At 40.1% G+C, this 27775-nt stretch overlaps 1 protein-coding gene across 2 annotated transcripts in view; it reads right to left on the reverse strand.

The window, feature by feature from the left end:
• UBAP1 (ubiquitin associated protein 1) overlaps nt 1–27775 on the reverse strand; it is a 60112-nt gene that overhangs the window by 6041 nt on the left and 26296 nt on the right. Inside the window, exons 2-4 of one of the 2 annotated variants that reach the window (XM_025852797.2) lie at nt 21962–22002; nt 10999–11123; nt 4585–5520 (exon numbers count right to left, since the gene is read on the reverse strand). In XM_025852797.2, the coding sequence (XP_025708582.1) occupies nt 4585–5520; nt 10999–11123; nt 21962–21995 (1095 nt within the window). In that variant the 5' untranslated portion in view covers nt 21996–22002. The remainder of the gene's footprint in view (nt 1–4584; nt 5521–10998; nt 11124–21961; nt 22003–27775) is intronic. The other variant, XM_025852799.2, reaches the window with a different exon arrangement.

Raw genomic sequence — 27775 nt, forward strand, 5'->3', positions numbered from 1 at the left:
GTGCTCAACATGGAGTCCTTGAGACTCTCTCCCTCTCCCTCTGCCCCACCCCTCCCCTACTCACTCTCTCTAAAATAAATTTTAAAAATAAAAATTTTTTTTTTAAGGTTAATGGGTGCCTGGGTGGCTCAGCCAGTTGAGTGTCTGCCTTCAACTGAGGTCATGATCCCAGGGTCCTGGGATGGAGCGCCGCATCAGGCTTCCCTGCTCAGCATGGAGGCTGCTTCTCCCTCTCTGCTCCCACCTCAAATAAAATCTTTAAAAAAAAAAAAAAAGTTTTTAAAAAACAATGTCCTTAAACCTTAAAGCTCTTAGAGGGCGCCTGGGTGGCTCGGCTGTTAAGCATCTGCCTTTGGCTCAGGTCGTGGTCCCAGGGTCCTGGGATTGAGCCCCACGTCAGGCTCCCTGCTCAGCGGGAAGTCTGCTTCTCTAAAATCTTTTTTTAAAGATTTATTTATTTGACAAAGAGGGACAGCGAGAGAGGGAACACAAGCAGGGGGAGTGGGAGAGGGAGAAGAAGGCTTCCCGCCGAGCAGGAGCCCGATGAGGGGCTCAATCCCAGGACCCTGGGATCATGACCTGAGCCAAAGGCAGACGTTTAAGACTGAGCCACCCAGGTGCCCCCCCCAAAAAAAATTCTTAAAGGAAAATGACCTTCAACTAAGAAATCTAAATCCATCCAAACTATTATTATTCACACATAAAGGTAAAATTAAGACATTTTTGGATATTCAAGGACTCAAAACTGCCAGGTTAACCAGTATGTTTGGATGTGTTTGGGAAAATTATTAGGTCTTTGATGGCTCTCTTGGAGCATCTGGATAAAATTGGCAACAAGGACAAAGAAACTATGTAGGGGTGCCAGGCTGGCTCAGTTGGTAGAGCGTGCAACTTTTTTTTTTTTTTAAGATTTTATTTATTTAACTGACAGAGAGAAAGGCAGAGAGGGAACACAAGCAAGGGGAGTGGGAGAGGGAGAAGCAGGCTTCCCGCCGAGCAGGGAGCCCGATGCGGGGCTCGATCCCAGGACCCTGGGATCATGACCTGAGCCGAAGGCAGTCGTTTAACCAACTGAGCCACCCAGGCGCCCCTAGAGCGTGCAACTCTTGATCTCCGGTTGTGGGTGCAGAGATTACTTAAAAATTTTTTTAAAATCTTAAAAAAAAAAAAGGAAGACTGCAAATCTTTTAAATGGAGTTTATGAGAAAAAGGTGCAAAAAAGAAAGTAATCACAACATAGTATTCAAACTTGGTGATAAATGTTTACCCAATCATAATGTGAACGGTAACATTAATTTACCCAAAATTTGTGATATAATTATGATGGAGGCTATGGGAAGGAAGTGGAGGGGCTAATAAGAGCTAAATCCTCAACTATAACAGGAAGTATAAAACCATCTAAAATCGATAAATTTAGAAAAAGCAATACAAGCACTTTATTTAGAAACACAAGAGATAAATCCCAGCAGAGATAGCTTAAAGAGTTAAAAGTGCTTGACTACAGGAAGCAAAACTGGAGTTAGGAAGAGGAGTGGCAGGGAGCCATTGTTTTTCAATATAATCCTCTTAAATGTGACTTGATTAGTCACCTGGCTGGCTCAGTCAGAAGAGCATGCAACTCTTGATCTTGGGGTCATGAGTTCAAGCCCCACACTAGGGGCAGATATTAAACAAATAAATTTTCAAAAATAAATAAATGAGCCTGGGTGGGTGGCTCAGTTGGTTAAACATCTGACTCGGTTTCAGCTCAGGTCATGATCTCAGGGTCAGGAGACCGAGCCCTGTGTTGGGGTCCAGGCTGTGCACTCCCCCCACCCACCTCGTGATGAGTCTTCTCGAGATTCTTTCCCCTCCCATTCTCCACCCCCCACTCCTCCCCCTTCTCATGCTCTCTGTCTCTAATATTTTTTTAAAAAAAATGTGACTTGATTCAAATGTGCTTGTATTACTTTGATAAAAATAAATTCATTTTAAAAATCTAGAGATAGAGGACTTGAAAGTATTAAAGCAATGGCAACAGAAGAATAAACAGATCTTAACACCTAAAAGCTGAGAGTCTATAGGTCAAAAATTATTTTAAATATACTTTCAAAGCAAATTGGCACTACTGTAATGCTTATTGGCCAAAATTAGTAAATTCATTACTCAAAAATGTAAGGGAGGAGCAGAAATATTTTGCTGAAGCAACTGTGGAAGAGTAAGGAATATATCCATATCTGCAGAAAAAGAACCCAATAGCAGAATGAGCCTAACCAAATGAGCAGAAGCAAAGACCACAAAAGGCTGACATGCAGTGGGAAAAGACTGGCTAAGGCTAGGTCAGGCAGTTCTATGCTGGTCTCAGAAGAAGGGCTCATTACAAGATTCTTCTCAAGATGATCCTATGGACTTCTCAACTTCTAAGATTAGTTTATATACAGTAAAACATGAAATCAGAATCTGAAAAGTGAGACCCAAACACTGGGCCTAAAACAGCCAACAAGAACCAAACTCCAGGAACATTTCCCTCAGAGCTCCTACGTAAAGGGTGTATACAGCCCAGTTGACCACCACTCCACTCCTCATATCCTCAAGTCACTAACTATCTTGAGGAGAAGTGCTTTGTTCACTGGGAAAGGTTCTCACTAAGTGAGTCTCAAAGACTCACTAAGATAGAGGACCAGGATGGAAACCAGGCTTTGCTTCTTGGGGGTAAGGGCCATGACTTCCTTAGAAAAACACCAGAACTTCAGCTCGGCTTATCTGCCCCTTGAAGGCAGAAAGTCCCTAGGCCAGCAAGAAGCAGACTCCCCTCCCACCCTGAAATGGATGGGCCCAAAAGAAACTCCACAATCAGGTGGGTCAGAGTGACAGGTGTTCTGATTTGAGAACGACCTCTGCCATTAGTTCATCAGCTTTGGTCTCTAAATGGTTACTGTAACTTTAAAGGGGGATCTGAGGCAGAGGATCCCTTATCTTCCCCAGAGTGCTTTTAATTTCTCTAAAGCATATAATGAGTCATGAAGAGTATCCTACTGACCAGGAGGTAGGAGGATGAAGCCCGCCCATTCCTAGGAGATAACACCAGAGTGCACTATCAAGTTTATCTGGGCCAAGGTCCACAAAAGTTTATAAACAGCAGTGAGCTCTATGACAGAAGCACTCACACACAGAAACAATCATTTACCAAGAAGGCTGTTGCTGGGACTTTGCACTTACTTTAAAGCAGGCCAAGGCTCATCTTTCTACTGGCTTATTACAGTCTCTGACAGATACCCCACCAATACAATCAGGCTCCTCTCTGGCTCTAAATAGTCTCTTAATATGCTGTTGTTTAAAAAACTTGTGAATGGGGGGCACCTGGGTAGCTCAGCTGGCTCAGGTCATGATCTCAGGGTCCTTGGATCGAGCCCCCGCGTCAGGATGCACACTCAGCAAGGAGCCTACTTGTCCCTATCCCCCTCTCTGTGCTTTATCAAATAAATGAAAATCTTTAAATAAATATCTGTGAACTGGTATAGCAAAAAGTTCTTAGACTTCTATGATTTCTGTTCTAGAATGCAATAATGTATTGTTCTGTGCTGCTGAAACCACATCAAAAACTAAGCCTACACTTTATGACAAATAAAAGAACCTAGCTGCGCCTGCAACTTTTTTGTGTGACAAAATCAGATTTTTTTCAGGGTAATAACAAGTTGTAACTTCTGTTACCAATCCATGTTTCAACACTAATTCGAATTCCAACCTCCCCTTCTCCCTCCCTTTGTAGAAAACTGCACAATTCTTAGTAGTAAGCAAAAAAAGAAACTGCAGGATTAAAATCTGTAGGTTTAGGGGTGCATGGGTGGCTCAGTTGGTTAAGTGGCTGCCTTCAGCTCAGATCATGATCCCGGAGTCCTGGGATCAAGTCCCGCATCAGGCTCCCTGCTCAGCGGAGAGCCTGCTTCTCCCTCTCCCTCTGCCTGCCTCTCTGCCTACTCGTGCTATCTCTCTGTCAAATAAATAAATAAAATCTTAAAATAAAATAAAATTTGTAGGTTTAAAAGTGACAAATTTCTAGTTTTTGCTCAGATTTCTGATACAAATTTATCTCCCAGCTACTAAGGCACCACATGGTCTGAAGAAACACAGGTAAATCATGGTACACACAAGAACGAACCAACCTTCAGGGCACAATGAGATGGAGAGAGGAAAGCAGGAAGATGATATAATGAGGACTACCAAGCAACCTTCAAAAAAATGAATAAAGTAGGAAAGAGTAAGTAAAAAGCTACAAAGAAAGCAAGCCTTAAAAAAAAAAAAAGGCAGCAGAGAAAAGAACAAAGTGATTAGGCAGAAAAACATCATTCACACATGATATACATTATCTTTTTGAAGGAAAGACCAAAAAGATGCAGGTAGAAACAAGTGAACATAACCAGGCCAGGGGCAAATCTACAATCCTTTGTCCTCAGAAAAATAACCAGAACAACATACACAAGCAAGGTCAATATAGCCATGCCCCACCTTGCCCTAAACCCTGAAAAGAAGAATGTGAGGCAGCAACTGCTAGGCAGAATTTAGAAATCTTTAGAGCTCTAATTCAGGGGGATTTAAAAGGCTTACCGTGGGACCTGTATTTGGAGGTGACGATTCTTCTGTGCACACAGACAAGACAGAGAGGGAAGGCATCTGGGAGATCAGATCTGAGGGAGTCAGGGTTGGCACCTCTGTGCCACTGTCCAAGTTCAAAGCTGAAAGCCCAAGAGTATGATGCCCATTGAGCTCACTGGCACTGCTTTGGGTGGAAGGCTTTAGGGAATTCCGGAAGGTGCCATTGCGGAGGCAGGATGTGCTATGGAAAGTGCTCGCCAGCTTGGCTGTCTTCTGACTGCTGTCATCAGAGTCAAGTTTGGGGAAGGACAAGGATTTGATATTGCTTACTGCAGGAATGGGGGGGAGGGACACTTTAGAAGACAGCGACATCTTTTCACAGTTGCCCAACTGGGGTAAGGTTATAAAGCCATTGGGTTTGTGAAGAGGCTTGATATCCAAGGTCGCCCGCTCCAGGGATGCCAGGACCTCCTCATCTTGTAACACAGACCCAGAGCCGCCTCTGGGCAAGTTATTATCTAATAACTGAGCCATAATGGGTCCAGTGGTTCCTACCAGAATGTTTCTCAGCTCTTCCTTCTCATCAATAGTTTTTAACTCCAGATTATCAAATGGGTCTTCTTCACACTCAAAGTCAGCAGGATTGAAATCTGCCTTTGTGTGGGGTGGGCTGAGAACTTTCTGTTTCATGGCAATGCTGCTGACCCGAGTCGGGGTGAGGATGCTGTTGTGCTGTAAGCTGGCAAGGATGGGATTAATTGGAGGTGGCATTGTGGCTGTACTGTGAGTCTTGGAGAAGCTCATTTTGCTGTCACCCTCTGGGCCACTCTTAGAATTCACTTTAGCTTCTACTTCCTCAGCCTTGCGCTCTGCTTCCCGCTGGGCTTCTTGGATTTTCTTAGTATCTTCAGCCCATTCAATAGTTTTCTTTTCCAAGGAGAAATCATACTGCAAAGATACAGCAGAGAAAGGACGTGTGAACCCAGGTGGCTGCCCCTGCCCAACTCAATTCCTCCAGCAAATTCTTCCTCACACCAGCACAACAGAACCTGGCAAGGCAGCATTTAAGGTGTATGAGATGATCCCCAGTCAGGAAGACTAAGGCTTCCTAAGCTCCTTATACGGTTTAATCAAACTATGCTCCCAGATTACTTCTACAAATGATCTAGAAAGAGCTCCCACTACCTCTAATTCTACATTACCGGCCAAAGGAATCTTGCCAACTACTTCCTCTGCTTCTCTACCCTCAGGCCATTTCCCTTCCTAGAATTCTTTGGTGGCTAGGCAGAGCTCGGTGGCCACCTGTGAAGCTTTGCTGATGGCCTTGTTCTTCCTCTGAACTCTTTCATAGCATCTGTCTCCATCAGGTGATGGCAAGCACAAGTGACCACAGATAGACTTAACCTTTAATTTTTTTCTAAACACTTCTCCCAACAGTATCACAAGCCTCTTGCAGACAGCTACTGGACTTTAGATCCTCTCAGTAGCACAATGTCCTAGATAGAGCCTGTGCTCAACAACAGCCCCTAACATTTAAGAAGCACTTATGAGGTACCAGGCAAGATTCTAAGCACTTTTTATGTATTAACTCTCTGCATCTTTTCAACAACCCTTTAAAGTAAGTACTATTACCTTCAGTTTACAAGAGTCATGCCCAAGGTCAGAGCTGGTAAGTGTCAGAGCCTGGATATGACCCAGGCAGTATGACTACAGATTCTATATTATTAAACCACTACCTATTAAATTATAATGAACAGACTGTACTCTAAATACAGGAAAACTGCTTATTAAGATATCAAGATATATTCAAATTAGGATTTTACAATGCAAATCGCGTAAGGATTCACTTCATGGTTAGTTCCTTAACAGTACCTTCAAGTATGTCTAAATTTACAAAAATTTTATTTGCACAGTTGGAAAAAAAATACACCTATTACAAAAAACAAAATCCACCTCAGAGAAAACAAAACTTTTGGTGTTCACTCTAAAGCCTCAGAACTAAACAATATCTATGTGCGTACATTCAAGGCTGAAGAGACAAAAGACGGGGATGGACAGGAAAGAAGCCTACATGCCCAGACAAGAGTTTTAGAGTACAAGAAACTCTGGTCATCCCCAAGCCTTTCAGCTTCAAACAATGCAAGAGAAGCCTGGAAATGCACACATCAAGAAATTTATTTATCTGGGGCGCCTGGGTGGCTCAGTCATTGAGCGTCTGCCTTCGGCTCAGGTCATGATCCCAGGGTCCTGGGGAGCCCCGCATCGAGCTCCTTGCTTGGCAGGAAGCCTGCTTCTCCCCCTGCCTGCTGCTCCCCCTCCTTGTACTCTCTCTCTCTCTGACAAATAAGTAAAATCTTACAAAAAAAGGAAGTTTACTTATCCCCCCGAGATGCCTGACTGGCTCGGTGGAGCATGCCACTCTTGATCTCAGGGTTGTGAGTTCAAGCCCCACGATGAGCACGGAACCTACTTACTTAAAAAAAAAAACTTTAAAAAAGGAGTTGTTCATTTATACTGCTGAGCCAGCTGCTGGGCCCCAGAAAGGCACCTGGGCGATCACGGCACTTCTTTCTACCACTAATGGTAGTGAAAAAAAAACAGCACTGAACAGACTGCTCCTTCTAACCATGGAGGACATCCAATTTTGCATCTGGCTTCTTCCACCAAAAACAGGCTGTAACCAACTTCCCACTGCCTAAAAACATAGGTCCCTGACGTTTTACTCTCAACTGGAAATTTCTTCCCTTTTTTGTAAAACCTTTATTGACTTTTATTTTTTAATTACAAAAGTAATATAAATTACTTGGAACACAGAAAAAAAAGAAATATTAGAGTGAAAAAATAAGAGTATGGTTTGAGTGTACAAATAACAACAGCATCTAATATTTACAGAGTACCAGAAACCAGAGTAAATATTACAAAAGCATTATTTTATTTAATCCTTCTAACAACATTAAAAGCTAATTATCCCCACTTTACAGATGAGGATATGGAGACCTGGAGGGTTTAAGAAATCTGTACAAGATTACATGGCAATTCCAGCTCGTGAATGAGTGATACCAGATTCTGCTCTAAACGATGACACTAAGGGCGACCCACCACTACTGTGGCCACCACCAACCGTATTCAATAAAAGCTAGGCTGCAAGGATTATTTGTTTTACTAGCTCATTTTGGTGAGTTTTTAGCTGAAAAATGAAGTTTGTACTGTCATGAAAGGGCAAATATGACAAAATCATAGGAAGCATCAAGGTATCTATCTGTCCAGGGCTCTAGGTTTGACTCTTCTGTGAACAAAAAGGAGACCAGCACCAATACCACACCCAAATCCCCCATGGAGACCCAGACAAAGTTTAAAGGTACTATGTGCAATTAGAGAACAAAAATATTTCAACTGTTCCACATAGTATTGGAGCTGAAATCTCTTTTGTTATTAGTGGGTACTATGAATACAGTAAGGAGAGTACCATGCACTTATTAATGCTTTATGATGATCAAATAGAAAATTCCCAGCAAAGCCTAAAACAACAACAATTTGGAATTCAAAACAAGTTTTCTGGATGAATCTATGAAACAGTGAATAATGTAAGAACTATTAAAAGAAGATGGTGTTTTTTGGGGCACCTGGGTGGCTCAGTCGTTAAGCGTCTGCCTTCAGCTCAGGTCACGATCCCAGGATCCTGGGATCGAGCCCCACATCGGGCTCCCTGCTCCTCGGGAAGCCTGCTTCTCCCTCTCCCGCTCTCCCTGCTTGTGTTCTCTCGCTATGTCTGTGTCAAATAAATAAAATCTTTAAAAAAAAAAAAAGAAGATGGTGTTTTTTAATTCTATTTTAACAGTAGTATCCTGCACACAGAGAGATGGTTACTGACATTTCTTACTGCCAATAAAAAAGTCACCAGGCAGGATGCCTGGGTGGCTCAGTCGTTTAAAGTGTCTGCCTTTGACTCAGGTCATGATCCCAGGGTCCTGGGATCGAGTCCCACCCACATCAGGTTCCTTGCTCAGCAAGAAGCCTGCTTCTCCAACTCTGCCTGCCGCTTCCCCTGCTTGTGCTCGCTCTCTCTCTGACAAATAAATAAAATCTTAAAAAAAAAGTCACCAAGCAAACAGAACAATGTAAAAACTTTCTTTATATGGGAAATCTGTGTCTCTTCTGGCCCAATAAAGTCTTCATACACAAAGAGTTACCAATTCAGTATTCAAAACTATGCAAGATGTTCAACATTAGTAATTAAGGAAATACACATCAAACCACAGTAAGAGATCATTGCAAAACCCGTAAGGATATATATAATCAAAAAGATGGACAAGCAGAGTTGACAAGGATGTGGATAAATTGGAACCCCCATGCACTGTGGGTGGGACAGTAAAATGGTACAGCCACTCTGGAAAACAGTGCAGCGGGTCCCCAAAAGGTTAAACACAGTTACCATATGACAACCCAGCAGTTCCACTTGTATACCCAAGAAAATTGAAAGCATACGTCCACACAAAAATCTATACACAAATGTTCGCACCAGTATTAAGTAAAAAGTGGAAACCACCAAAATGTCCATCAACCAATAAATGGAAAAACAAAATGTAGTGTATCGATACAATGCAACATTAAGCCATAAAAATTAATGATGTACCAACACTTCATTCATACAACATGAATACACCTTGAAAACATTATGCTAAGTGTAATAAGTCAGTCACAAAAGACTGACTTATTCCATTTATATGACACGTCCAAACTAGGCATATCCATAGGGACAAAAAGTAGATTTAGTGGTTGCCAGGGGCTGGGGGGAGAGGGAAATAGGGAGTGACTGCTAATGGACACTGCATTTCTTTTTGGGATTAGGACAACACTACTCTGGAATCACACAGTAATGATGGTTATACACTCTGAATGTACTAAAACCACTTACATGCACACCTAAAAAAGGTGAATTTCAAGGTGAATTATATCTCAATAAAGCTATTATTTTAAAAAATATAACTGAAATTCTCCCATTTGATTACCTACTGCATATAGACTGGAAAATAAATATTTCTTAGGGTAACATGGTGGTGCCTCAGAGAATCCCCCAGAAATAAAACTCCTTTGCCAGAAAGTTGTATTTTTTTAAATCTTAAGTCATAGGAAGAAGTATTAGTGTACTTAATGTTTTCCCATTTAACTCTTTCTCTAAACTGTAAGCTCGTTGAGGACAGTGAATTAGGTATTTATCTCTATCCAACCCTAGTAGAGCATCACTCAAAAACAGGCACTCAATAAATGTGCACTGAGAGAAGAAAGGAAGTCAGAAAACATAAGGCTATTTGCTGCTTTCAAGAAGTAATTCTATACACTTATACATAACTGTGCTTTAAAGATGAGAGGGTTGAGAAAGAAGCTACTGAAAAGGCATTTAAGCACAGTCTAGAAGAATAAACAGGTTTTAATAGATAGCTTTTAGTACAGTGAGAAAGAGGAAAATACTCAAAGTGGAGGTAACAGCTCATGAGAAAAAGCATAGTACGGTAGGTAATATACATGGTATGTTCAATGAATGGTAGTCACCTGGTTCGTAGGAGATATGGAGGAGATGATGAGCTGAGGTGCTTTACCACAACCTTATGTCTAGACTTGATTTAAGGACTGGTAAATTAGTGTCAGTTTTGTTTTTTTTTAACAGAGATGTGACAATGTAAAACTTTAATTTAGGAATATTATTCTAGAAACAATATGAAAAATAACCAAAAAGTGCTGCAAGCAGAAGGGCCAATTAAAGAGGCTACTGCAGGGGTGCCTGGGTGGCTCAGATGGTTAAGCCTCCGCCTTCGGCTCAGGTCATGGTCCCAGGGTCCTGGGATCGAGCCCCGCATCGGGCTCCCTGCTCAGCGGAAGCCTGCTTCTCCCTCTCCCTCTCCCTCTCCCCCTGCTTGTGTTCCCTCTCTAGCTGTTTCCGTCAAATAAATAAAATCTTTTAAAAAAAAGAGGCTACCGCAATAGTCCAGGTAAAAAAAAGTCACATAAGGATGAACTGGGTGGTAAAGGTGAGACAGAGCAAAGAGAAAAATATTTCCTATTTTGAGTGACCAAGAAGATAATGAGGACATCAAAAGAAAGAGGTGAATGAGCAGCAGAGATTGGACCAGATGGGCAGCAGGGATTTGGACAAAGCAAGAAACCCAGGAATATACAGTCTAACAGACTGCAGAAGATCTGTAATAGATATATAAACATATGTAAGTGTAAGTGTGTGTGTGTGTGTGTGTGTGTGTGTGTGAGAGAGAGAGAGAGAGAGAGAGAGAGAAACAAAGACAATGTGAGCTAAGCAGTAACAGCTGCTGTAAGAAATACAAATAAGAGATAGGAGAATGTTTTTGTTTTTCCTATTTCACTATACATCAAATTCTTAAATGCACTAAACTTTAACTAAAAATCACCACTTACCTGTACTTCTCTGACCACCTGCAAACAATCAGGCAAGGAGAAGCCAATAGGAAGACCAACTTTAGCTGGTGTTTTGAATTTGTCTCCTATCTTAAATGGGACATCATCAAGGTAACTGAAAGTCCCTACAATCAAAAATAAAGTAGAAAATATCAGCAAAGAACTTTATTATTTGTTTTGCTATTATCTTACATCTAGGATACAACATTAATTTATGCTATCCTAAAACTAGAAGTTATAGAGACTTGCTCCTCTGACTGCTTACCTTCTCCTGACCCTAGACCTCTGTGGAAGAAATCCTACTTTAGCCTACTTGATCTTATTAGGGTTTATTTTCAATTACACTTAGTGTAAAAGCCAAAGTACTCACAGAAGCCTAAAAGGCCTCCCCAAAGCCCACTATCCCTCTGCCCTCAACTCTTTGTCACCTCCTTGCTCACTGCACTAACTCTAACTCACAGTAATTGTTCCTCAACCATGACAGGGTCAAACCCACCTCAAAAATTCTGCAGGGGCTGCTCCCTCTATCTGGAATGTTCTTCCCTTAAATATTCATGTGACTTATTCCTTTGTTCTTCAAGTCTTTGCTCAAATTTCACTCTCTCAAGGAGGCTTACTCTGACCACCCTATTTAAAACTACCTGACCCTCACTGCAGTACTCCCATGTTACCATCTATCCTTTCCCCCACAGCACTTATTACCTTCTAACACATTAAATAATTCATTTTTAGATTATATTTATTGTCTGTCTGGCCCAATGGAATATAAGCTCCTTGCAGACAAGCATTTAAGTCTATTTTATTCACTGATGTACTGTCAAAACCTATACATACTAGGCACTTAATACTGTTGAATCGATAGAACCTCCACAAAAGAACCTCTTTGACTAGTTCTCTACTTCAGAAAGAATCATTTCTAATTAATACAAAGAATTACTCCACATTTTTAAAGACTATATCCCGCAACAGATGTGGAAATATTCAAGAAGCACAGCACTTATGAAAAAAGGAAAACCAGGGGTACTTGAGGGGTTCAGTCAGTTAAGTGTCTGCCTTCAGCTCAGGTCACGATCTCAGAGTCCTAAGACCAAGTCCCACATAAGGCTTCTCTGCTCAGCAAGGAGTCTGCTTCTCCCTCTCCCTCTGCTCCTCCTCCCTGCTCATGCTCTCTCTCAAATAAATAAATAAAATCTTAAAAAAAAAAAGAAAAGAAAAGAAAACGAAAACGAAAACAACACCATGGGAATCAGAACAGGATTATCAGGAGACATAAACCATACACAACTGAACTGCTTTAACTCCCTGAAGGCTCTCTGCCTAATAGCTGAATCATACAAAAAGACCAGGACATTATCACTGATTTATAGGGTCAGACAAAACGAGAGTGGCTCTAATATATGACTTTCACTAGCTATACACTCCCAATTGTACATGGTTTCTTTTCTGAATGAGGTCTGGGGCTTACTGGCAGAACCATTATGGACAATGAAATAGTTTCTACTTTTTGACTATTAACGGCTAGTAAAATAAGGTTTCCGGGGCACCTGGGTGGCTCAGTCAATTAAGCGTCTGCCTTCAGCTCAGGTCATGATCTCAGGGTCCTGGGATCGAGCCCCTGATTGGGCTCCCTGCTCCGTGGGGGACGTGCTTCTCCCTTTCCTCCCCGCTTGTGCTCTCTCTCTCAAATAAATAAAATCTTAAAAAAAAAAAAAAAGGATTGTTTCTGGGCCTCACACTGGTATATTTTCTTGAATGCTCATGGACAGAATAATACAATTACACCTCTTCCATGAAGATAGCTTCTCTCCCTTTCTAAAAACTAATAGATTTCAAGACTTAACAAACTCAAGATATATTTGAAATGTTCTCATCATGCCCATTTCCTGAGGTAAATACTGCTCTGATACGCCTGAAACCCTCCAGCAGAAAGAAGGCCCCTACTTGCACCCTTGAGGGCTGGTGTCTCTCTTTTCCATACCTTCTAGCCAGAACTGAAACATTTTATGTTATCTCCCACTCAGTGAGCAAATTAAATTCACAACCGTGCTCAACTTAACAATTTTTCTGGGGAATAACCATAATTATTAACACTCTAGGAAAGTTTCTTAGTTAGTCATATCTCTAGAAGTACTATTTCCTCAGATGGCAATGCCTGTCACATTCCCACCCTTTTTTACTTGATTATTTCTAGTCCTTTAAGAATGAGCTTCAGAACAACTCCCTTCTCAATCTCAGAACACCCAGTTCATACCAGCACCTCAGGTCTTACCACTCTGTAAGAACAGTTTCCTTATACTCCACCTAGACACTCTGAAAATATGAGTGTCCCTTAAGAAGGGATAAATGTTTCATATCTACACCTCCCAATCTCAGGAGAATAACTGGCAGATAAGATGCTCAATAAGAACAAATAAAGAAGACATGGTCTATACTTCTTTCATATTTAATTCTCACCCCTATCTTAACTCACATTCAATTAATATTTATTAAAATTCAAAATGATCTACCTAAAATGTCAAGGCTACTCATAAAAATATAGCAGGCGCTCCCCCACCAAACTATCAGGTATCATCACAGCTTGCCAAAATAACCAAGTACGGGTTACAATGCTAAAACCCTCTGTCACTTAAAAACTCTTTATAGAAATTAGGGGCGCCTGGGTGGCTCAGTCGTTAAGCATCTGCCTTCAGCTCAGGTCATGGTCCCGGGGTCCTGGGATCGAGCCCCACATCGGGCTCTCTGCTCAGCGGGAAGCCTGCTTCTCCCTCTCCCACTCCCCTGCTTGTGTTCCCTCTCTCACTGTGTCTGTGTCAAATAAATAAATAAAATCTTAAAAAAAAATTAAAAGCAAAGTTCTAATTTAAAAAAATTTTTATCTGTCTTCCATGAAAATAGGTGCTCAAATTTTACTGAAAGTTAGATCTTAACTTTAGATAGTGTCCTGATAGGAGACAAAGCTGAAACTAGCATTTTCTAAGAAGTACTGGCAAGATGTACAGGCAAGTTAACAATCACAAAATTAAATCTTTTGTTTCAGAATGTTTATTCATTCAAAGTAGGTTATTATCACACACACACACACACACACACACACACACTCTGAAAAAATCTTACCCATAATAACACAAGCATATATGATATACAAATGTAAGAAAACCCATCCACACTAAAACTAACAAAATTTTCTTAAATGAACAGTTCTACTGTAGAATGGTGAGGGGAGTTGAGGGAGAAAATTATCTACAAAAAATAACATACTTAAGATACCTGAGCCAAATGAGAATATCTTTCAAAAGGTGTTCGGTTTCCTTGCCCACCTTTCAGTTAGGAAAGTGACATGACTGCTACATACACTGATGACTTATATTCTGTAAATCAAAGTAGGCCCTGGCACAGGGACAGACAGATCAAGAATTACACCTTTAAACAATTGCTGTTTCCCGGGTGCCTGGGTGGCTCAGTTGGTTAAGCGACTGCCTTCGGCTCAGGTCATGATCCTGGAGTCCCGGGATCGAGTCCCACATCGGGCTCCCTGCTCAGCAGGGAGTCTGCTTCTCCCTCTGACCCTCTTCCCTCTCGTGCTCTCTCTCATTTTCTCTCTCAAATAAATAAAATCTTAAAAACAAAACAAAACAAAACAAAACCAACTGCTGTTTCCCTTCCTTAACACCAATTACAGGTTTCTGCTTTTTTTTTTTTTAAAGATTTTATTTATTTGACAGAGAGAGACACAGAGAGAGAGGGAACACAAACAGGCGGAGTGGGAGAGGGAGAAGCAGGCTTCCCACCGAGCAGGGAGCCTGATGCGGGGGTCGATCCCAGGACCCTGAGATCACGACCTGAGCCAAAGGTAAGCGCTTAACGACTGAGCCACCCAGGCGCCCTAGGTTTCTGCTTTTAAAAAAGCAGTTTCATTTCATTAACAAAGCCAATGCCGAGGTGATTTGGCACATCCTCTAACTTTCCCTGGTCTTAGTCCTTTAAACTTTATTAGTAGGAAATGAGCCAATAGTTATGTGATTATTGGGGAAAGGGGTAAGAATAAAGGGCAAAAAGGCATTTAGGGGCACCTGTCTGGCTCAGGTAGTAAAGCATGGGACTCTTGAGTGTAGAGATTACTTAAAACTAATAAATCTTTTAGGGTGGCTCAGTCAGTTAAGCATCCAACTCTTGATTTCAGCTCAGGTCATATTCTCCGGGTCATGAGATTGAGCCCCCACAGGGCTCCCCACTGGGCAGAGAGGCTGCTTGGGATCCTCTCTCACCCTCTCCCTCTGTCCCTCCCCATCCCACCTCCTGGTACACGCTCTCTCTCTTAAAAACAAAAAATCTTTTAGGGGCACATAGCTGGCTCAATGGGTGGAGCATGTAACTCTTTATCTCAGAGTTGGAAGTTCCAGCCCCACAATGACTGTAGGGATTACTTAAAAATATTTTAAAAATAGATAGCTAAATAAATAAATATTTTTTGGGCGCCTGGGTGGCTCAGTTGGTTAAGCAACTGCCTTCGGCTCAGGTCATGATCCTGGAGTCCCGGGATCAAGTCCCGCATCGGGCTCCCTGCTCAGCAGGGAGTCTGCTTCTCCCTCTGACCCTCTTCCCTCTCATGCTCCCTCTCATGCTCTCTCTCATGCTCTCTCTCTCAAATAAATAAAATCTTTAAAAATAAATAAATAAATAAATAAATAAATAAATAAATATTTTTAAAAAAGGCATTTAAAGAGATGGCAACAAAGCAAGCAACCTTTTGAATGGACAGAGACTACTGTAGCATAATTAATGATGATGCTATGAGGATTATAAAGAATATATTTTGCAAATATAACTGACTATGCCTTAGGAATTATTCATTTTTATCCAATATATCAAAATATATATTTAAAGACAGCAATTTCTCTTGTTTCTCAATACACCTTATTTTTTAAAAAGATTCAATAAACTCAATTAACTACATGGCTCAGAGAATTAAACACTGTGACTAACAAATTTCCAGCTTACCCCAAATATTTTTTAGTTTGTCTTTATTATTGAGTATCTTTCTAAAATGTCTGAGCCCACTTTCTTAAGTTCAGTTTCGATAAAGAAAGTAAGTACATCTCTGATGACTGTGGCTATGGCAGTTCCTTGAAGTCAGGTTCTGCACATCACTTTGCATTATGCCACAATGGAAGAGACTGGGCTGAAAATGTAGTATCTCAGGATAAATTCTGGGAAAGCGTCATTGTGATTTCTTTCTTTCTAAATTGCTGATATGCTTACAATCTTGTCACCTGCATGTTTTCCTGAAAAAAAGTTACAATTCCAGGGAAGAGGAGAGATGAATTCTTAATGGAGGGTAGAAACTAGATTATGCTTAATTCAGGTTTTACTGTGAATTCAAACTGAGGATTCAAATCGGAAGTTTTTGAAAAAGAACAGTAAAGACCAAACTTAAAATTTAGTGAAAAATACAATTCCATAACTAGGTATCACTACCTTAAAGCCATTAAGTTTGCTATAAGGGAAGCCTGGGTAGCTCAGTAGGTTAAGCAACCAACTCTTGCTTTCTGCTCAAGTCATGATCTCAGGGTTGAGAGATAAGCCTCATGCAGGGCTCTAAGCTCAGCACAGAGTCTGCTTGAGATTCTCTCCCTCTCCCCCTTCCCCTGCTGGTGCGTGCACCCCGCCTCAAAGAAAGGAAGGAAAGAAGGAAGGAAGGAAGGAAGGAAGGAAGGAAGTTAGCTGACATATGGATCGATAAATAGACACACATGTAGACAGACACACATAAAATTAAACAGATATCTGCAACAGGATGTGAAGTCACAAGAAAATGTTACTCACACCCCAACAACAAAAGCCAGATAACCTACAAAATCAGCTTTTTAATACACAATGTCTTGCATTCAATCAAAAATAAGACACACAAAGAATCAAGAAAATGTGATCCATCATTAAGAGAGGAACCAGTCATCAGACCCAAACTGAGGGATAGCAAAGATACTAAAATTATCAGAAAGGTTTAAAATAACTATAATAAATATATAGTGGATCTAGTGGAAAAGATGAACATGTGTGAGCAGATGAGGAATTTCAACAAGAGACAGAAAAAGAAAGAGACAAAGCAACAATGCTAGAAAAGAAAAATGCAGTATCAGAGAAGAAAATCTTTGATAGTTCATAACCAGGCTATCCTGATAATCAGAAAATACTTAGCTGAGAAAAGAACCAGAGAACCCGAGGGCAGGTCAAAAGAAATTAACCGTACTGAAACACAAAGGTAAAAAAAAAAAAAGGAAAAAGAAAAAAATGATACAGAGCCTTAAGAGATATTTAGGACAATATCAAACAGCCTAATACATGTATGATTAGAGTCTCAAAAGGACAAGAGAGAAACAATGGGGCAGATGAAATGTGAAAAGAAATAATGGCTGCAAATTTTCCCAGAGTGATAAAAGATATCAAACCACAGATCCAAAAAGTTTAGCTAACTTCAAGCAGGATAAATACACAGAAAATCACACCAAGCCACATCATAGTAATAATGCTGAAAAGAAAGATAAAGTCTTGACAGACGATGGGGGTAGGGGAGCAATGATTAAATGATGGCCAACTTCTTTACATTACACTGTAAAGCAGTAACAGATCAACTTTAAAAACAATTTAAAATAAAACATCTTTATCTATCACTCAGCAGAAAAAGTATTTCAATATCCTAGGAGAAATTAAACCAAGGGCAAAATGAACCTCCCTCAGAAGTTAGCTAGCTCAATGGTCATAAATAGGACAGCCTCGCCTTACAAAGGAAGGAGTTCAGGTTTATTAAGTTTTATCTGATTATACAGACTTATTTTTTCCTATATTAGAATCTCAAGGCATCTTCTCAGATATTAAAAGAGGAATTTGTTTGTTGAAACTTTTTTCAATTTTATTTATTTGAGATAGAGCGAGAGTGAGTGAGCACAAGTTGGGGGGAGGGAAAGAGGGAGAAGGAGAAGCAGACTCCCCACTCAGCAGGGCTCCATCCCAGAACCCCAAGATCATGACCTGAGCCAAAAAGCACTTAGGGGCACCTGGGTGGCTCAGTTGGTTAAGCATCCGCCTTTGGCTCAGGTCATGATCTTGGGGTCCTGGGATTAAGCCCCACATTGGGTTCTCTGCTCAGCAGGTAGTCTGCTTCTTCCTCCCTCTGCCCCTCCCCGTGGCTCATTCTCTCTCTCTCAAATAAATAAAATCTTAAAAAAAAAAACTTCTGGGGGCACCTGGGTAGCTCAGTTAGGCGACCAACTCTTGATTTCAGCTGAGGTCATGATCTCAGGGTCATGACTCCACACACACGTGGAGTCTGCTTAAGATTCTCTCTCTTGGGGCACCTGTGTGGCTCAGTTGGTTGAGCACCTGCCTTCAGCTCGGGTCATGATCCCAGGGTCCTGGGATTGAACCCCACATCAGGCTCCCTGTTCCACAGGGAGCCAGCTTCTCCCTCTCCTTCTGCCTGCCACTCTCCCTTTTTGTACATGCTGTCAAATATATAAAATCTTAAAAAAAATTTTCTCCCTCTCCCCCTCCCCAACTGCTTGAACACTCGTTCACATACACACTCTCTCTAAAAAAAATAAATAAAAAATAAGAAATCTCTTCCGGAAAATAACTTTTTTCTTAAAGTGGAAAGTAAGTTAAAAACTAACGACAATTAACATTTTAAAACACCAGACTCCAAGAAAGGCCTGATTTAAACTGAGCCAAGGGTTTGCAATTTATGTAATATAAAAAAACAATATTTTTAAAGGTCTTTCAGAATTAACTGCTTATTCTCTTATTCTGTTATTTAGGGATATGAAGTTATTAATGATAGTGGAAGAAGTTCAACCTTAGTTGAAAAAAATGAACTTGAGGGAAGCACTCGGATGTATTAGTTGGTTAAGCGGTCTGTCTTCAGCTCAGGTCATCATCCCAGGGTCCTGGGATCAAGTCCTGCATTGGCCTCCTTGCTCAGCGGAAAGCCTGCTTCTCCCTTAGCCTAACACTCTCCCTGCTTGTGCGCATACACGCCCTCTCTCTCTGACAAATAAATAAAATCTTAAAAAAAAAACAAAACATGAACTTGAAGGTAAAACAAATACTAGTCACAGCACAGGATCTAGTCAGCCCAAATATTTAAAAAGAAAAAAAAACAATTTACTATCCAGTCACAAGAGCAGATGTTACCTCCTTGTCCACACCCTAAATGCCCTGGAAGAATTATACACACACACACACCCACTAACCCCAATGGACCAGTCAGATAATACCTACCTTAGGGAGAATCAATCCACAGGCCTATAAGCTAGGCTGTACCAATCAGATACTCCCTTGCCCGAAAGACAGAAAAACTTTGAGCTATATGATGCTAGCCACTTAAACTGAAAGATCAACTAGCAAGCTGCATCATAATGGGGGGGTGGCCATTTTTCACCCTATGCACTCTACACAAGTAGGTCAAGAAAGCAAGTCTATAAACAGAATAAAAATGGAGCACGCCCGCAGAGAAAAGCAGTAAGGAAAGGCTATGGAGCTTCCTGAGAGATGGGGGAAGTACAAGCTTTAGTTTCCTGGCTTTCTAATTTCAGCCCTGTAAGACCAGGCTAAACTTGATTTCCTGCACTCAGTTGCTGACAAGATTGCTATTCTCCCCCCCCAAAAAAAATATTTTTGTAAGATTTTTTGCCTATTTCCTTTAATTTCTATTCCTTAAGCTACATAATATCTAAAAATAAGATTCTTTAAAAACTTCAAAGCTATAGAAATTCAAGTAGGAGCTCAGCAGTTTAAAGCAGAAGCTGAAAAGAGAAAGAGAAAATAATCTTTTCTTGGGGCAGCTGGGTGGCACAGTTGGTTAAGCATCTGACTCTTGATCTCACCTCAGGTCTTGATCTCAGGGTTGTGAGTTCAACCCCCACGATGGGCGTGGAGGTAGAATGCTTCACTCAAACAACAAAATTTTGGTGAGGAATGTAAGGAGATGGAGGAATTTCTAAAAAAGTTATTGATCAGGTAACTTCAAAATTAGAATCTTCTCTCTGAACTGTTTAGCCGGAACACATAACCTGGGGTCCATCTTATTTTCACTCCAGTCAAAAAGGACTTCCCAGGCGCCTGGTTGGCTCAGATGGTTAAGCGTCTGCCTTCGGCTCAGGTCATGATCCCAGGGTCCTGGGATTGAGTTCCGCATTGGGCTCCTTGCTCAGCAGGGAGTCTGCTTCTCCCTCTCCCTCTGCCTCTCCCCCTGCTTGTTCTCTCTCTCTCCCACAAATGAATAAATAAAAATCTTTAAAAAAAAATTTTAAAAAAAGGATTTCCCAAAGAGTCGAGATATATAGCTTATCTTTTGAAATAAGATATAAGCTTAAATTTTTTTTTTGCTATTTTCTCTCCCCAGGCCTTTCCTCTGTCCTTTGCTCTGTCCTCTCTTTTTCCTTAAAAAAGTGATCCAGAGGCAACTTCAGATCTATCTCTCTACTATCATTTGAATACTTTGAAAATATTGTCTAATAGTCCTTAGACAACAGGAAATAGCTTACCTGGCAGATCTGAAGCCTGACCTGCTATAAAGAATGCAAATTCCAGAGTGTGACTGACTTAACTCCAAAAGGACCTAACAAAACACATACAACTGATGTATGTAAGCATATGCACAATGGTAATTCAAAATATTAAACTGTTATATAAAATATATAAGCAAGTTAGAATCCCAGTGACTGCTGCTGCAGACTGATTCAGGTGACTGATACAATCAAACAACCAGAAGAGCATACCAACATATGTTGTCATGCGGTCTGGCAAATCATTCTTATAATGACATGATTTTAAAAATGGAAGATTAGCTTTAAAAACCTTCATTTTTTTAAAGGGGCAGGGGAGGGAAGCAGAGAGAGGAGAGAGACAATCTTAAAGCAGGCTCCACGCCCATTACGGAGCCTGAAGAATAGCTGATCTCACAACCCTGAGATCATGACCTAAGCAGAAATCCAAGAGTCAGATGCTTAACTGACTGAGCTGCCAGGCACCCCCAAAAACCCTTTTATTTTTTTTTAAGATTTTATTTATTTATTTATTTAACAGAGAGAGAGAGAGAGCACAAGCAGGCGGAGTAGTAGGCAGAGGGAGAGGGAGAAGCAGGCTCCCCACTGAGCAAGGAGCCTGACATGGGGCTCAATCTCTTGACCCTGGGATCATGATCTGAGCCAAAGGCAGTTGCCCAACCAACTGAGCCACCCAGGCGCCCCTCAAAAACCCTTTTAAAATAACTGTGTTGTTTGGATATTTCTGGTATGTAATTCTTATCTTCTACTGTATGAAATGAGAATCTAACTTTAACTTCTTAGGCACCTCCTTTCCTCCCAAATGCAGATAATAAAGTTTATTAACATATTCAGTTTTGAAAGGTGTATCTTAGAAAAAGATGATAAACTATTCGTTTCAAATGCAAAATTGTAATTACTATTACTAACATTTCTGTAATTACTGATCACAGTTTATTTGTAGCAATTACTTCCTATCACTGTGGGGCAGGGAGGGAGGACAACAGGGATGGACATTAAAGCAAAACATTATTAAGTATTAACTAAAGGTTTAGAGTTTTTCACACCTGTGCTCGCTTCGGCAGCACATATACTAGAGCTTTTCACACCTGAGATGACCAAGAGCTATGACCAGAGAGTAAGAAAGGGAAAGTAACTACTTCAAAATACTGCTGAAAAACAATAAAAATAGGTAGGCTCCCTATCCACCTCTGGTAGTTTCAAGTACAATAATCACAGAGACTCTAAAACTTACCTACTTCAATACCTGAAATCCATTGGAATGTATATGCTACACTGTTGTACAACTTTTCTCAAGCTGTTCATTTAAAATAAACAAAAAGGGGCACTTAGACAACGTTAAGTAATTTCAAATCCTCTGATCAAATCATAACTTAAACCATGATATCTAACAGTCCACTTACCATGAAAATCTGCACCCAACTTCTTAGAAGCCATTTAGAACCTGAAAAACAAAGAAATATTTTTAAGTACATGATGCTCTGAGGGGATATAAACAAATCATTATGAAAAATTGAGACTACAAAAAAGAAACCAGAACACAATCCTCAAACTTCTCAGTCCCAAAATCTTAAAAAAGAAAGGAGAAAGGAGGACATATTAGTTATCCAGAGAAAAGTTAAACATTTCTAAAATCTGCATGTTCTAAAAATGTGCACGTGGAGCCGCCTGGGTGGCTCAGTGGGTTGAGCATCTGCCTTCAGCTCAGGTCATGATCTGAGTCCTGGGATTGAGTCCTGTATCGGGCTCCTTGCTCAGCGGGGAGCCTACTTTTCCCTCTGCCTGCCACTCCCCCTGCTTGCTCAGTCTCTCTCTCCCTCTCTCTCTCTCTGACAAATAAATAAAATCTTTAAAAATATAAAGAATATAAAAATTAAAAAATTAAAATGTGTGTGTATATATATATGAGAATACATATATGAGAACATGAGAATAACATACTAGCCATTGACCAATTTATATGTGAACTATCAAAAGGAAAAAAGTACAAAATACCTTCTTGACACAAACTACAAATCTGTCAATAACAGATTAAGAAAAATATCTCTTTATTCAGTTATACAAATATAGAACCTTTTGCTGGCAACTAACTCTAATAGTAAGTGGGGAATGAATGACATATAATCTGTACTGCTTAATTAGTATAAAAATGTTTTAAGTGAAGGAAGGGGCAGGCGCCTGGGTGGCTTAGTCGGTTGAGTGTCTCCCTTCAGCTAAGGTCATGATCCCAGGGTCCTGGGATGGAGCCCAGCGTCAGGCTCCCTGCTCTGTGGGGAGTCTAGTTCTCCCTCTGCCTCCCCCGACTTGTGCTCATGCTCTCACTCTCTCTCTCTCAAATAAACAAAATCTTAAAAAAAATTTTTTAAGTGAAGGAAAAAAACATAAAACCACACATCTTTGCATTTTCGGCCCCTGTAAAAGTTAAGTCTGAAGTCCTGCCTTAAACAAATCTGAGCTCTTCAACCTAAAAGTCAGTCTATCGCCCTTGATATGGTGTTTATACCTCTAACTTAAAAATATAAGCAAGGAAAAAAATGTAAGCAGGAAAAAAATTAAGGTTAGCTATATGAATTTATGGTCTGTTGTCTATTAGCCTGCATTACAATACAGTGGAAGGCATCATACTGATGCTTTCCACGAAAGGTTAAAAAAAAAAAGGACAAGTATATTGCACCTATCTTGTGAAAATTATTCAATAGAATTAAAATCTGCACAGGCTTTTTTTAAAAGAAATTAACAAGCTGATTTTTTTTTAAGTTTTATTTATTTACATAATCTCTAAATCTCTACACTCAACATGGGGCTTGAACTCATGACCGTGAGATAAAGAGTCTCATACTCTTCCGACTGAACCAGCCAGGCACCCCTATACACTTTATTTTTTTTATTTTTTAAAGATTTTACTTATTGGGGCGCCTGGGTGGCTCAGTCGTTAAGCGACTGCCTTCGGCTCAGGTCATGATCCCAGGGTCCTAAATAAAATCTTAAAAAAAAAAAAACTGAAAAAAAAACAATAAAGATTTTATTTATTTATTTGACAGAGAGAGACACAGCGAGAGAGGGAACACAAGCAGGGGGAGTGGGAGAGGGAGAAGCAGGCTTCCCGCCGAGCAGGGAGCCCGACGCGGGGCTCGATCCCAGGACAACCTGAGCCGAAGGCAGACGCTTAATGACTGAGCCACCCAGGTGCCCCAACACTATACACTTTAAATGGATGAACAGACAGGGGCACCTGGGTGGCTCAGTTAATTGAGCATCTGACTCTTGATATCAGATCAGATCATGATCTCAGGGTCCTGAAATTCAGCCCCGCATTGAGTCCCCCATCGGGCTCCACACTAAGCACAGAGTCTGCCTGTCCCCCTCCCTCTGCTCCTCCCCCGCTCTCTAAAATAAATAAATAAATAAATAAATAAAATCTTTAAATACATGGATGAATTGTACATAGTATATAATACAACACCACTACAACATGGACAATTTTCAAATTCATCATGGTAAGTGAAAGAAGCCGGGCTCTAAAGGTTACATATTATATGATTCTACTTAAACTATAGTAATAGAAAACAGGGGCGCCTGGGTGGCTCAGTCGTTAAGCGTCTGCCTTCAGCTCAGGTCATGATCCCAGGGTCCTGGGATCAAGCCCCACTTCGGGCTCCCTGCTCAGCAGGAAACCTGCTTCTCCCTCTCCCACTACCCCTGCTTGTGTTCCTGCTCTCACTGTCTCTGTCAAATAAATAAAATCTTTTAAAAAAAGGAAAGAAAGAAAGAAAATAGGCAAAACTATAGGAATAGAAAAGTAATGTTAGGGCGCCTGGGTGGCTCAGTTGGTTAAGCGACTGCCTTCGGCTCAGGTCGTGATCCTGGAGCCCCGGGATTGAGTCCCACATCGGGCTCCCTGCTCAGCGGGGAGCCTGCTTCTCCCTCTGACCCTCTTCCCTCTCGTGCTGTCTCTCATTCTCTCTCTCAAATAAATAAATAAAATATTTAAAAAAAAAAAAGAAAAGAAAAGTAATGTTAGCTGCCACGTACTATAAAGGATAGAAAGTATTACGTAAGGGGCACATGACTTGCTCAGTCCATAGAGCAAGCGACTCTTGATCTCAGAGTTGTAGATCTGAGCCCCACGGGGGGTGTAGAGATTTAAAAACAAAATCTTTTAAAAAATGAATAAAACTTTTTTAAAAAGTGGCTGCCTCTAGGTGGTAGAACTGGGAATAATTCATAGCATTTCTCTATGGTTTCTGAACATCCTATGGCAAACAGGTATTTATTTTATAATTTCTTTAAAGCTTTACTTTAAAAGTTTCAGTTTTCCAGCATGATGTGAGGACTAAATATTGTGGTTGATATTCTAATTCTAATGGAGAGTTAAAATTATAAAGTATATGGATCATCAATTTTCAAAGAAACAACAAACCATGCTGAAAATAATTAAAGCTTTTTATATGTGCAGGTATTTCATTGGTGTACACACTACAGGGTCATCAAAATGTACATAAACCACAATACAGTGAGACTCCTAAAACGAAGAAACAAGATTCTTAGCAGTCTCAACCTTCACACATAGGCATAGAGTAGAAATGTACTTCAGTCTCTGCTGAGAAAAAAGCAATATTTAAGCACACAGCAAAGACAGCTGCGACAGACAGGTGCAGAAAATGAGCATTTTCATCTATATGTCCCTGATATTTATTAATATTGTGGGATATCAGCTGTTTGAAAAAGCAGCTGTTTTTGAGAGGTAAATGGTTTGGGAGAAGCTCCTTGAGCCTCTAATTTAAAAAATAATTTTGCAAACAATCCCCAGAAGCAGCTAACATCACAAATATTTTAAGAAGTCTCACCAACTTTAAATGGATTTTTTTTTTTTTTAAACAGGCTCTATGCCCAACATGGGGCTTGAACTCATGACCCTGAAATCAAGAGTCGCAAGCTCTACTAACTGAGCCAGCCAGGTGTCCCTAAATGGATTCTTAATGGCTTTTTTTTTTAAAGATTTATTTATTTTGAGAGAGAGAGAGAGAGTACATGAGAGGGGGGAGGGTTAGAGGGAGAAGCAGGCTCCTCACCAAGCAGGGAGCCCGATGCGGGACTCAATCCTGGGACTCCAGGATCATGACCTGAGCCGAAGGCAGTCGCTTAACCAACTGAGCCACCCAGGTGACCCTTAATGGCTTTTTTTAAAAGGTTCAACCAAAAGACAACCCAGAGAATGGAAGAAAAATGTATTTGCAAGTGATGTATGTGATAAGGGGATTGTATCTAGAACACATAAATAACTCCACAACTCAATAATAAAGACAAATAACCCAACTAGAAATGGGCAAAAGAATATGAATAATCAATTCTCCAAAGAAGATATACAGATAACCAAGAAGCACATGAGATGATGTTCAATTCATTAGTCAGGCAAATGCAAATAAAAAACTCCCCTATCCCCCATGTTAAAGCATGCATATTATCTGCAACAAAGCAAAATTTCTATTAAAAATAAAAAGTGAGAATTAAAATATACTAAATAAAAGGATATAAATTCTTTAAAAATATGCCTCAGTAGAGTTGATAAAATGTAGATTTTCTTGGAGGCTTCTTTAAATATTAAAATAGTTCACTGAATGCAACTCATGTTTTCCCCAAACCTTAAGAATGTTAAGAAATTCATATTTGGTCACTTACAGTAAAGATTTTCTAATTGCTATGCAGTAAAACTTCACTGTCTTTCAAAGACTAACAGCATTTTAATAGCTACTTAGGGTCAATTTTTTTTCCTGGAACATCGGAGAAAAATCAAGTGAGAAACATACATATATATTTATATTTCCTTATCAACTTCCTATATTTTATTTAATTTTAACCATTTCTTATAATACCCTTCTATAATCTAAATGTTCAATTATGGAGAAATGATTAAATAATGGAAAACTCAAAAAATGTTGTAATGCAATTAAAAATGATTATTAAAAACATAATGGAAAAATAAGTATGATTCTTTTTTTAAGGATTTGAGAGAGAGAGAGAGTGTGCCCGCATGCGTTGGGGGGGGGGAGGTGCAGAGGGAGATAGAGAATCTCAAGCAAACTCCCCAATGAGTGTGGAGCCCAACATGGGACTCCATCTCAGGACCCTGAGATCATGATCTGACCCAAAACCAAGAGTCAGATACTCACATGACTGAGCCACCCAGGCGCCCCAAGTACAAGTTTTAAAATGTTTTTACAAGTTGGACTGAATTACTTAACATGTAATAAATGTACACAAAACAAGACTGAAAAAAATACATTTGCCCCCAACATAAAACTGTAAGTACTCATAGGAGGAAAAAAAAATCCTAAGTTATCATAAATTTCCACTAAAATATACATAAACACATATATTAAAGGAAAAGTATCAAGCAGAAATAAGAATAGAACACATTTTTTTTTGCACACATTAACTCATAAGCTTTTACACTAATAAAATGTAGACTTCCCTGAAGCACCAAAGAACTTAACAGCAATGATCTATTTTTGCCAGTTCAGTGCCACTTCAATTCAAATGCTACAGGAAGAAAAGCCAGTAACTTAAAATTTAAATCACTAATTAAAGACATTCAAGAACAAAAAGAGATAGGGAAAGAGGTTAAGAAGAACAGAACTGCAGGGAGAGGAGAAGCCAGAGTGCAAGAAACAGAAGACATGAGATAAGGAATGGAAAAAGGCAAGGTGAGGAGGGTAGGGGTAACCGACCAAGAGAATGGAAACATCCTGCCAAGGCGCAGGCCCTTTCACAAGGGGAAGAGAAAGCCCAAGGCAATTGTATTGATGATCTCATTTTCTTTCTTCCCTTTCTTATATCATTAAATTCCTATTATATGAAATTACATTCTTACAAAGTTTCCTAATACATAGCAATTTAATATCTCAGTAAGCTATCACTGTCACACATTACACTGCAATAAGAGCTGCAATCAGGAATTTCCCCAGATACAAATTAATCCAGGAAATTCTCTTACAGAAAAAAATGGCTCTGGGAATCATCAAATTTCAAGTCTAAAAACAAAGTTAACAACCATACAACTAGCATTCATACCAACATGTATATGACAAAAATGACACATGTAATGACTATTAGTATGTCCATACAATGCTATACTAAATTCATCAGAAAAAGCTTTAATTTCTCACAGATCTCAGAGACATTTTGGTCTTAGTTCTCTCAACAGTAAAATAAAAGGG

The sequence above is a fragment of the Callorhinus ursinus genome, unplaced genomic scaffold, assembly GCF_003265705.2.
Source record: "Callorhinus ursinus isolate GAN/ISIS: 27379988/994484 unplaced genomic scaffold, GSC_fseal_2.0 scaffold42, whole genome shotgun sequence".
NCBI lineage: Eukaryota > Metazoa > Chordata > Mammalia > Carnivora > Otariidae > Callorhinus > Callorhinus ursinus.